The following is a 12,933-nucleotide window of genomic DNA, read 5'->3' as shown; positions in this document are numbered from 1 at the left end:
GGGGAACCGGGTTCGCGCCCCGGTCTGGGAGGATCCCACATGCCGCGGAGTGGCTGGGCCCGTGAGCCATGGCCGCTGAGCCTGCGCGTCCGGAGCCTGTGCTCCGCAACGGGAGAGGCCACAACAGAGGAAGGCCCGCATACCACAAAAAAAAAAAAAAAAAAAAGAGAAAGAGTCATGATTTAGTAGAGTGATCAGAAGGTAGAAGATTTCGGCTTTTTGCCAGCTGTTAGAAATATCAATTATTTTATGGTCGTGGTTTAGAATGATAGAAATAACGCGGAAGACTTTATAGCAGGAAGGAATCAGTGACGTGATCTAGTACAATCATCTTGTTTTTCAAATAAACTTAAGACACATCGGCGTTGAGGAACTTTCTTGTCTGAAGTCACAAGTTGATTAGTGGTAGAGCAAAGACTAGAACTCAAGTTTTTGTTTCCCAATTCAATGTTCCTCCCTCTACACCAGAGTTAACTTATTTGTTCCCTCATAACTTTTCAATATCTACTTTACTGGGTTGTTGTGATCACATAAATAATGCACTGGAAAGTACTTCAGAAAGTATAAAAGGGCTAAGCAGCAAGTTGTGGAACAAGTTGTGGAACCAGAAGGTTTTAAAGTTCCCATGCCTGTCAGTTCCCTTCATTGTTTTATTGTAATCAAATGATATAGAATGAAGGCAATGAAATAAAGGTGGCGTACTGGATCTGCAGTCAAAATATATAGAAGAGGGACCTTTCCATGAATATTTTCAGACACAGAGAAGACATAGAGTAGAATCTGTCTGGATAGGATAGATACATGAGCATATCAAACCAATCTATACATAAGCACTGGTAAATGAGAACAATTATTCATTTACTTGAAACTCTGAACACAGAGATACCCACAAAATTCCCTACCTTAAATCGAATGTACTTTAGAAGGTCAAATTCTTTGGCATACATCCTGAAATACTCTAGGACCAGGGAGTTGTGCATGAAGTTAGGATAGTGATCTGGGATGGGGTAGTCACTGAAGCACATCATCTCCTTAGAAGTGTTGATGATCACTGACTTGTAAATACTGGCCCTTCCTTCTTCAGGTTCTTCCTGCAGTAAATAAAAAGCATTCATAGCAACTTGAGAATTAAGGTCATGGTTTATAAACAGCCAACAACATTTGAAAATGTTTTCTGAAAGAAATGCCAATTAAAAAAAGTCCCCTCCCCACAACCCTTCACATCTCCCAGTATCTGTGCCCTCATGCAGTCTCTTCCCCTTGAATCTAAGTTGTCTTTATGACTTGCTTTTGACAAACAGCATGCAGTTGGAATGATACTGAATGGCTTCCAAGACTAAGTGATAGGTAGTCTTGCAGCTTCTGTCTGGGTCTCTTAGAAAGCTTGCTCTGGTGCAAGTCAGCAGCCACGTAAGAAGTCCAGCTACCCTGAGATTACCATCCTGTGAGGAAGCCTGAGCTAGCCACACGAAGAGCATGTTTGGGATAGAGAGATGTGCAGCCAGCCCCCAGAAGTTCTAGATATCCCAGCTGACGTTCTAAATATGTGAGCAGAGAGGTCATAGCACACATCCAGTCCCAGCTGTCACCTGATTGCCATGACATAAGACTCCAAGTGAGAACTGCTCATCTGAATAATAGTCTTTTAAATAGTATATATATTTCAAACCCTAGGAAAATTTCAAGAGTTTCATACACTTGCCACATTGTTCTCCAGGAAACACTGTACTAACTTACATTCTGTCCACTATGTGTTCCCATTTTACCTCGTTTTTACTAAATTAAAAGACAGTTACTCAGTGTTAGCAAAAATGAGGTGAAATGAGATCTTAGTACAATGTTTTCTGGATAGCAATGTGACAAGAATCTGAAACCCTTGCAACTTAGCCTTTTAAAGAAAGATTCAGCATTGTAGACAAAGATTTATGTTAAAGGATGTTAATGATAGCATTATTTATAACATAAAAATGAAATAACCTAAATGCCTGCAATATTGTGATTTATAGGAAATATATATTTCGTCATCCAGATGGTAAAAATATATTTCTCATATATACTTGGTCTTTCTCCACAGTTCCTAGCTCAGAGTTCCCAAAACTCTCCTAATTTCCTAAATGTTGAGAGTGATAAAAAGTGCCCTTTGTTATGTTAATATGCTGACTTTTAGAAAGCAACTAAGGATGGGGGCTGGTTACCAATGGAGCAAACCCTGTGATTAGAGGGTTGTAACTTTCAGTTGCCTATCCCCTGATCTCTGGAGAGGGGACAGGGGCTGGAAGTTGAATCAATAGCCAATGCCCAATGATTTAATCAATCATGCCTATGTCATGAAGCCTCTATAATAACCTAAAAGAATGGGGTTCAGGGAGCTTCCAGGTTGGTGAACCAAAGAGATTAAGGGAGAGAGGTGTGCCTGCAGAGGGTATGGAAGCTCAGTGTCCTTTTCCCTATGTATCTAGGGTTATAACTTTCAGTTGCCTATCCCCTGACCTCTGGGGAGGCGACAGGGGCTGGAAATTGAATCAGTAGCCAATGCTCAATGATTTAATCAATCATCCCTATTTCATAAAGCCTCCATAAAAACCCAAAAGAGTGGGGTTCAGGGAGCTCCCAGGATGGAGAACCGAAGATACTAGGGGAGAGCGGTGTGCCTGGAGAGGGCATGGAAGCTCAGTGTCCTTTTCCCTATGTATCTCTTTCATTTGCCTGTTCCTAAATTATATTCTTTTATAACAAACTGGTAACCTAGTGAGTAAATGGATTTCCTGTGTTCTGTGAGCTGCCCTAGCAAATTAATCAAACCCAAGGGGCGGGGGGTCGTGGGAATTTCTGATTTATAGTCAGTTGGTCAGAAGTATAGGTAACAAACAACCTGGACTTGAGACTGGCATCTGAAGTCCAAATCCAAGGAGGGGGTCATTGGAACCTCCAATCTGTAGCTGGTTGGTCAGAAGCCCTGGTAATAACCAGGGCTTATGACTGGTGTCTGAAGTGGGGTTGAGGGACTGAGCCCTCAATCTGTGGAATCTGACGCTGTCTCTGGTTAGATAGGCATCAGAATTGAGTTGAATTCTTGGACATCCTGCTAATGTTTGAGAATTGTTTGCTGGTGTCTGGGGACCACCCGCCACCCATGCGCGCACACACACACACACACACACACACACACACACATACATACATTGGCATTGGTCTCAGAACCATTTAATGCCCAACAAAATACACTGTAATTTGAGAACCACTGCTCCAGATCCTTGCTACATAAAGTAGGATCTGTGGACTAGCAGCAGGGGCATCACTTGGGAAATTGGTAGAAATGCAGAATCTCAGGCCCCATCCCAGACCTACTGAATCGGAGCCTGCCTTTTAGCAAAATCCTCAACTATTTCAGATGCATCTGAAAGCTGTGAAGCATTGCTCTAGCTGATATCAAACCCAAGTTCACTGTTCTTCCCCCATCAAGGTTAACTTCTTTGCTTCCTCAAAAACTTCTAATAACTACCTCATGGGGGTGTTGTAGTGATCACATAACATAAAGCAGTATCTACCCAGATTGTTATATTAGGCTGTCACTGAGATATCACAAACCATGACTTTTCAACTCTATTATATTTTTTAAAAATTGTTTTGATTATGGAAAATTACCTTAACCAATTTGGACCCCCTCTTCTCTTTTTACTCCAGAAATAGATATTTGGATGCTGCCTATTATTGAACATTAAATGGCCACAAAGGAGAGTGTTCACTGGCTTTGCCCACATTAGAGATGATTTTCCTCTCATTTTTAGAGAAGAATTTTTCAATTTCAGAATCCTGAATTGATCATTCCCATTTCTCTGCCCCATCCTTCAAGATCTCATTCCCTTTGGCTGCTAATGGTGTTTTTACAAGTCTCTTCCAATCTATCATACCTATTTCAACCGAAGTGTTCTTTCTAGGGTATGGTTGTATCTCTGTCCTAATTAAAATTTTGGATACTGCCCCATTTTCTCTAGTGTATATTTTTCAGCTTAGGATTCAAAGACCTCCATAATGTCTTATAGTCTATTCCTTATCTCCCCAACTAGATTGTAAGCCCCTTTACTTGTATTCATGATCTTTCCTACAGCATATAAAATTATAAATAGCACTTAGTAGATATTTAATAGATGTATGTTGAATTATATTGAGAAAGGTACATATAGAAACAAGAAGTAAATTTATATAATGCATAACAAACTAGTGAAATACATCAAAGTTCATTTAAAAACAGTTGAATAAGATACTTTAATCTTATTCACAAAAATTTGTTGTAAGGAAAATTGCAAGATAATATAAAATCAAATGCATAGAGATATTCATTTTATAGTATTTAAAATACCTATTAATTAGAAACCACTTAAAATGCCCCCCTCCCCCAATAGGAAAAGGTTTTAGTAAATTATGGTATCTCAGTATGATTCATAATTTACCTTCCACGCCACTCCTTAAGTATCCTGCTAAATTCAAAGCAGATCCTGTCACCCCACTGCTTAATGGGCTCTACTGATTCCATTTGGAAAAGCAAATTTCTTATTTTGAAACTCAGCATATTTCACAGTCTATCCCAATCTACCTTTTTATCTTCATTTAGTGCTCTTCTCAGTTAACTTCAAGCTTCTGAGTCATTAAATTGTTGTTGAAACATTCCAGACTCTTTCACAACTTTAAACTTTTGTAACACTATAGTACAGGTTCTTCATTTGGAAAATTCCTATCTATCATTCAAGAGTTACATCAAATGTCACTTCTTTGGAGAGGTATTTTTTGTCCTCTCCACTGAGTTAAATGCCCCCCATTCAACCTCCAAGCTGCCAAAACTCTCTGCTCATATTGCCATCAAGGCAACTTCGAACACACGATATTCTGCATTTGTTTCTATGACTGTGAGGTACCCAAAAGTAGGATTTGTGTCTTCTTTTTGTAGCTCTATCATCAAAACAGTACCTCATATATAGTGGATGCTTAATAAATGCTTTGAAATGAATTAATGAGTGAATTATAGAGTTTGAATTTGGAGATACTTAAAACTATGATTTTGAAATCTGTGTCGAAACATTGAAAATGGCCTATGATATAAATTTAAGTGGAAAAAGTAATATTACAAAATTAAGGTCACATTCTAATCACCAAATATATAATATTATGTGTGCCTGGGGCAATTGTATACCTATGTCTACCCATATTTACATAATTACACATTGTATAATCTCTCCCCTGTTATATGAGTATATTTTATTTATTTTATTTTTATTTATTTATTTTTAAATTTTATTTATATATTTTTTTGTGGTACGCGGGCCTCTCACTGTTGTGGCCTCTCCCGTTGCGGAGCACAGGCTCCGGACGCTCAGGCTCAGCGGCCATGGCTCACGGGCCCAGTTGCTCTGCAGCACGTGGGATCCTCCCGGACCGGGGCACGAACCCATGTCCCCTGCATTGGCAGGCGGACTCTCAACCACTGCGCCACCAGGGAAGCCCTATTTTATTTATTTTAAATCAATAAAACGTGAAAGTAGGAAAAACAAATTGATTTATTAAGGAGGTATGATTTTTTCTTTCATTTTTGTAGAATGTTGTTTATACTACACATTCAAGTTAAAAACCTTCAGCAAACTAGGAATAGAGGGAAATATCTTCAATTTGATAAAGAACATCTACAAAATACCTGCAGCTAACAGTGTACTTAACAGCGAGAAAATGGACAATTTCCCCATAAAATTGAGAACAAGTTAAGGACAGCCTCTCTTACCACTTCTATTCAACACTGTACTAGAAATCCTAACTAATGTAATAAGATAAGAAATGGAAATAAAAGTATACAGCCTGGGAAGGAATAAATAAAATGATTTTTATTCACAGATGATATGACTGTCTAGGTAGAAAATCCCAAAGAATTAAAAAAAAAATTCCTGAAACTAATAAGCAATTATAGCAGTGTTGCAGGATACAAGGTTAATATACAAAAGTCACTTACTTTCCTATATGCCAGAAATGAAAAATTGGACTTTGAAATACAGTACCATTTATAATAACACCCCCCAAATTAAGTGCTTAGGAAAAATCTAACAAAACATGTATGAGACTTATATGCAGATACCATAAAACACAGAAGAAGAAAATCAAAGATATAAATAAATGGAAAGATATGCTGTGCTCATAGATTGGAAGACTCAGTATCATTAAGATGTCAGTTTTCCCAACTTAATTTGTAAATTCAACACAATCCCAATCAACATCCCAGCTAGCTATTTTGTAGATATTGACAAACTGATTATAAAATTTACGTGGAAAGAAAAGAGGCTTAGAATAGCCAACTTTGACCTTAAGTGTGGACTGTGCATAGTGACTTTCTTCCAAAGAGTATAGTATGACAAGGGAGGAAAAAAAGAACAACTTTACAGTGGCAAACCCCGATAAACACCATCTCAAGCCAGGTCAGCAAGGTTAACATCAATCAATTGTGATAAGTTTGATAGTATGTACCATTGATATGATGTGATAAGAATAGCACTTTACCTCTAAGGTCTCCTCCCCAAAATTCATAACTCCAGTCTAACCATGATGAAAACATCAGGCAAACCCCAGTTGAGGGACATTCTATAAAATACCTAACCAGTAATCCTCAAAACTGTCAGGGTCATCAAAAACAAGGAAAGTCTGAGAAATTGTCACAGCCAAGAGGAGCCTAAGGAGACATGACAGCTACGTGTAATGTGGTGTCCTGGATGGGAACACCTGGAACAGGAAAAGGCCATTAGGTAAAAAACCTAAGTAAATCTGAATAAAACATGGACTTCAATTAATAATAATGTATCAATACTGGTTCATTAATTAGGACAAATGTATCATACTAATGTAAGATGTTAATAATATCTGGGCATGGGGTATATGGGAACTCTGTACTATCTTTCTAATACTTCTGTAAATCTAACACAGTTCTAAAATTCAAAGTTTATTTAAACATGTTTGTACATAGCACGTTTTTTTAAAAAAATTAAATTAATGAGTGGTAAGGTCCTTTTGGAACCAAGATGCTTGAGGGGGCAGGGTTAGACACATTCCTAACTATTAAATTCGACTTCATTCATTCATTCAGTAGATATTTCTAAAGTCCCTCTGTAATAAAAATGCTATATTAATGCTAAAAAATACAAGTCTGTGCCTGTTTTCCAAGGGCTCAAAGTTTAGTACAAGGAGTAGAGCCATGCTTTCCACAGCAGGTCTGTTGGGGTCACTGAGCTAAATGAAGCACAGATCTACCTCTTTCCAAGGGTTTAAAGTTTAGTACAAGGAGTAGAGCCTTGCTTTCCACAGCAGGTCTGTTGGGGTCACTGAGCTAAATGAAGCACAGATCTACCTCTGTGACAATAATCATATATTTGTATTCTTTTTCAAGTAACTAAGACAACAAAGTGTTATTGTGTGTCAACAAAAACCTTCAAGCCCTTCTAAACACCTGATTGGACCCTACATAGGGTTCATCACTGTCAACTCACTGCCCTACAAAAGAGAGTGAGGGCAGAGCAGTACTGGGTCAGTGAGTGGAAAAAGAAGCTTCTGCTCCTGCACTTTAGTATTTCCTACCATCGGCGAATAATCTGCCCTCTAGAGATGTAGGTTGATTGTATTTCTTGCCTAAGCACATGACTTGCATTGAGTAGGAAGTTCATATGAGAAAAGAGAGAACCGGGGATGTAGGGTAGTGTAATTGGAACTGAAGGGATAGGAGGCAATAGTAAGGGCAGAAGAAAGGAGAAAAATGACTCCCCTTCAGTGGGAGGAGTGAGAACAGTGTGGATCTTCAGTTCCTTTGACTCTCAGAATCCTGAGGGACAGAGCTGTTTTAGGACTGTTGTTCTCAGCATTGTCCTCACACTGGACTCATCTGGGGAACTCTGAAATACTAATGCCTGGTCCTTACTCCCAGAGACCCTGTTTTAATTGCTTCTTGTCTAATGTGTAGCCAAGGTTGAGATCTGCTGGTAAGAGGTCGTGTGGTGGCCCCGGAAAGCTCAGGGCACCAGAGTTTATCCCATCCACCTCAGAAGTCCTTTCTCCATACGTCCTTAGCTAAACTGCAGAGTGCCTAAGGGCAGTGGCAGGAGGTTATATAACTCTGTATCTCCACACCCTCTATCATAGTCTGAGCTTCAGAAATGTTTGTTCAATGAACTGGTACTGGGTCAGTGAGTGGAAAAAGAAGCTTCTGCTCCTGCACTTTAGTATTTCCTACATCGGCAAATAATCTGGCCCTCTAGAGATGTAGGTTGATTGTATTTCTTGCCTAAGCACATGACTTGCATTGAGTAGGAAGTTCATATGAGAAAAGAGAGAACCGGGGATGTAGGGTAGTGTAATTGGAACTGAAGGGATAGGAGGCAATAGTAAGGGCAGAAGAAAGGAGAAAAATGACTCCCCTTCAGTGGGAGGAGTGAGAACAGTGTGGATCTTCAGTTCCTTTGACTCTCAGAATCCTGAGGGACAGAGCTGTTTTAGGACTGTTGTTCTCAGCATTGTCCTCACACTGGACTCATCTGGGGAACTCTGAAATACTAATGCCTGGTCCTTACTCCCAGAGACCCTGTTTTAATTGCTTCTTGTCTAATGTGTAGCCAAGGTTGAGATCTGCTGGTAAGAGGTCGTGTGGTGGCCCCGGAAAGCTCAGGGCACCAGAGTTTATCCCATCCACCTCAGAAGTCCTTTCTCCATACGTCCTTAGCTAAACTGCAGAGTGCCTAAGGGCAGTGGCAGGAGGTTATATAACTCTGTATCTCCACACCCTCTATCATAGTCTGAGCTTCAGAAATGTTTGTTCAATGAACTGTTATCGATTTTGTTTTAAAGATGCAATGTCATCCTCATTAATCACCTGGGAAACCTGGGGTAAAAGCTGAAGGGCAAAGGTTTCCATGTTGGCTGCGCATTAGAAATAACTAGTGGAGAGCTTTATTGGCACCCGTCCAATAAAACCAGAATCTGGATGGACTGATATTATTATTTGTTAAAGTTCCCCAGGTGATTGTTCCGTGTTGCAGCCAAAGCTGACAGCCACTGCTCTACAGTTACCCTCTTTTAAGTATTTTTGTATCCATTCCGTTGTCTTTTGTGGGGGGGGGTGATATATTTAAGAATTTAAAACACCTGTTCATCTAAGGGTGTTTATTACTTAATTTTGTATTTTAAATTAAAATGTATTAAATATGCCTCATTTTACATTATATTGTATCCATGTGGTATCTTTGTATCACATATACACTTTAGAACTTCACTATGTGAACTGTAGTTATCAGATCAGCAGCATCAACATCACCTGGGGCTTTACCTGAAATATAGGATCTTGGCACCACCCCAGATTAATGAATCAGAGTGTACACTTCAGCAAAAGCTCCAGTGATTCACGTGCACATTAAAGTTGGAGAAGCACTGCTTTGGTATGCTTTAAGGATTTTTAAAATTCAGATTGACTAAAGAATATTAAAAATTATTTTTCAGCATTATGTACTTCTTAAAACCTCAGCATTTCATAAGGGATTTTTCATTTTAAGCTATTTCATTCATAAAGTAATATTATAGTATGAAAATTAAAGTGATATGTCTCACATTACTACCGACTTTTCACCATCAGTCTGGTCTAACATTAATGAGGAGATCAAGAAGAAAGAAATTTATACTGAGTCCCTGAGACCTGTTACAAGAAAGAGAAAATGGAAGCCTTGAGTTCCCAGTGGCTTACTGGACACCCGGTAGCAATGGTGGAATTCCAGATTGCTTGGGATGATCCTATATATGAAATTCCCAATGAATTACAGAAAATTTAGCAGGGGTAGGATGGGGGAGAGGAAGACTCCAAATAGCAAGCAAGGGGGTCATAGAAAAGCAGATCTCAGAGGCAATTCTTGAGGAAACCAGCATCAGCATGTAAAACATGTTTAATCTGCAATTAATGGATGTTTATAATACCTCAGGCTCCACAACTGTGTAACTGTGGAATATGTGAGAATGAAGGTCTCTATTTCCACAAGCGTTCTAAGCAGCCACCCAAGATATTTTGCATCTCTAGGATTCATTTATAAAATGTAAATATATTTGGTGCCTAATATATGCCAGGCATCCCCCGTGGCTCTAGAAATATAGTGGTGTTTGTGTGTGCATTTATAATATATGTAAAATATATGTATGTTATATATAATATAACAGACACAGATGTGGTCTGTCTTAACAGCAGTCAGAGCATTATGATGAAATATAGCTTATTTATTTTCAAGAAAGCAGTTTATAAGGTGCTGAAATTTTGCGAAGAGTATAATCAGAAAAAACTCCAAATTGGGTATTTAACAGAGAGGAAGTTTAAACCACTTTGGAAATAAAACCTGATAATCAGGTAGGATGGTGGACCCTTCACTAATTTCATGCCTGGTCAGTAGCTGCCAAACCTGGCTAGGATGCTTACCAGACACCAAATGCGTGGGCCACACTCTAGGCCTACTGAATAATAACTGATGTTTAGCAATTATTGTGCCACTGTTATTAGTGATGACATAATTATTCATTCACTTAATCCCCACAATAGCTCTATGAAGTGGGTGCCAGTATTATCTCCTTCTTAAAGATGACAACACAGAGGTACAGAGAGGTTTAATGGTTTTCCCCAAGGTCACAGTAGAATTTGAACCCAGACGTGCTCTTAACCTCTACACCATGTTGTGCATGGATTTCAAAAGTAAAATTTCCTATTGATTACAAAATACTAATTAACAATCTTTTCAGCCCATGCCCAAGGCTGATTATGACTGAGGCATGGGTGGTGTGCTAAGGAGTATCCACCCTAGATCCGAATGAGGACGATCGTCAAATAGAGTTAGTCCCCAAGACAGAGCCAAGATGCAAAACAACTGTACTGCTGTTCTACTAGGGAATGCTATGAATGAATGAAACCACTTTTAAGTAGCTGGCCAACACCGTGTTCGTTTTGTGAAATACGAAACAAATCTGGACACCTTAATACCATTCACTGGCTTAAAAAGTGAGTTGAAAAGCAAACCCCATGGATGTTGCTTTGGAGATCAGTTAAGGAGGGTGATATTCTTTGATATATAATAAGCTTAACTATCATTTAAGTAAGAAGATACCTTAACTGTTTGTAACAAGTTGCAGGGCTGGGTGTGCATATTAAAGCAACTCAAGTTTAAAACTGAGTCTGTGCAAGGACAAGAAAACCCAGTTGCATGTGCCCTCTGCCTTTCCCTGAAGAACAGGACTGCTGCTTTGATTTCTCAAGTGAAGGAAAAGTGCAAAGCAAAGAAGGCAGCCAGATTTTATATCCTATTCAAGCACTAGAATCATTAGAGAATTGTTTAAAGTAAAGAAGGAAGGAAGCAACGAAGGAAGGAAGGTAAGAAAGAAAAGAGAAAAAAAACCAGTAAGGTTAGAAGAGATTGAAAAGGGGGATTCCTGGAAGGAGTTGTAAGCAGTATTCTAGATCACTTACCCATGAACGCAGACCAAGAGCAACCACTTTACATGTCTGTCATTTTGTTACACCCCCCCACCAAGATTGTTACCCTTTTCTGGATAGCGGCAAAACTCATTACAGACAGTGCCCAACTTGTGATTTTTTTTTGACTTTACAATGGTTCAAAAGCAATACACATTCAATAGAAACCACACTTCGAATTTTGAATTTTCATCTTTTCCCGGGTTAGCGATATTTTGTAACATACTCTGGTGATGCTGGGCAGTGGCAGCTTCCAGTCGACTGGAAGGATCAGGAGGGTAAACAACTGATAGACTTACAACCATTCTGTACCCAAACAACCGTTCTGTTTTTCATGTTCAATACAGCATTCAATAAATTACATGAGCTATTCGACACTTTATTATAAAATAGGCTTTGTGTGAGATGATTTTGCCTGACTGTAGGCGAACGTAAGTGTTTTGAGCACGTTTAAGGTAGGCTAGGCTCAGCTATGGTGTTAGGTAGGTTAGGTGTATTAAATGCATTTGTAACAGGATATTTTCAATTTACGATGGGCTTATCAAGATGTAAACTCATTGTAAATCAAGGAAGATCTGTAAATGAAAATTATCTCTGTGCCATTTTCACAGACATCAGTAAAGGAAAAAATGAGTGATACCTACATCCCATTTTGCTGCCAGCGTAGGGAAAGAGGAACCTGCATAGAACCTGAGGTGATGGCTGCTGAGAAGAGGTCAGCAGGTTGAAGTCTGGCAGGTTTAATCACTGTGAAGCCCATCATACTTCCTGACACGAGGTAAAGTATCTTATGCACCTAGTTACGGTGAGAGTTCCAAGTATTAAGGAACCAGGAGATTTACCTGAAACCTCCACAGCCCTCCAATGTCATCAGTCCCTTCAAAGCACACGGGCTCCAAGCCTTCTTCCAGGCAGCACTTGATAGACGTGAGCCCACTCGCTCCTCCCCCAATCACAGCAATTCTTTTCTTGGTCATGGTCTCCAGAGATCTTCACCGGGCTGGGTCAGTGTAACCTGTCCTAAAGAAAGGATGACAAAAGACAGAAAGCACACATTAGTTAACACCTTTCAAAGAAGAGCTTGAACGTGGCATTTAGATAAATTCTGCAACAGCAGTTGCCTTTGGGGAACCCAGATTCCAGTGTCCTCGTGGACCACCGGGAACTACTACACCTTGGATGGGTGAGCCCTGTGCCTGGAAGACCCAGAGCTGAGAGCTCTGCTGCAGTACCCGACCTCGCTGCCTTTGCCCCAACTGGCAGATCCTTCAGCTGCGATCTGGAGGGCACTGCACTTTCAGCTCTTTGCAAAGAAATGTAAAGCAACAAAGTACAAACAGCAGCAATAGCCAATGTGGAGGGGCTGTTCAGCTCCACCTCCTTTCAGCCAACACACCGCCCACTCAGAAGCACCCATT

The 12,933-nt window shown here is 39.7% G+C and overlaps 1 protein-coding gene across 1 annotated transcript in view; it reads right to left on the bottom strand.

The window, feature by feature from the left end:
• The window catches only part of LOC102993903 (flavin-containing monooxygenase 5), a 49,483-nt gene that overhangs the window by 31,275 nt on the left and 5,275 nt on the right, over window positions 1-12,933 (bottom strand). Inside the window, 1 exon segment of the mRNA XM_028488914.2 lies at window positions 903-1,091. Coding sequence (XP_028344715.1) covers window positions 903-1,091 — 189 coding nt within the window.

Source organism: Physeter macrocephalus, chromosome 4, assembly GCF_002837175.3.
Source record: "Physeter macrocephalus isolate SW-GA chromosome 4, ASM283717v5, whole genome shotgun sequence".
Lineage (NCBI taxonomy): Eukaryota > Metazoa > Chordata > Mammalia > Artiodactyla > Physeteridae > Physeter > Physeter macrocephalus.
The sequence above is the reverse complement of the archived record's forward strand: the minus strand, read 5'-3'. Positions and strand labels throughout refer to the sequence as shown.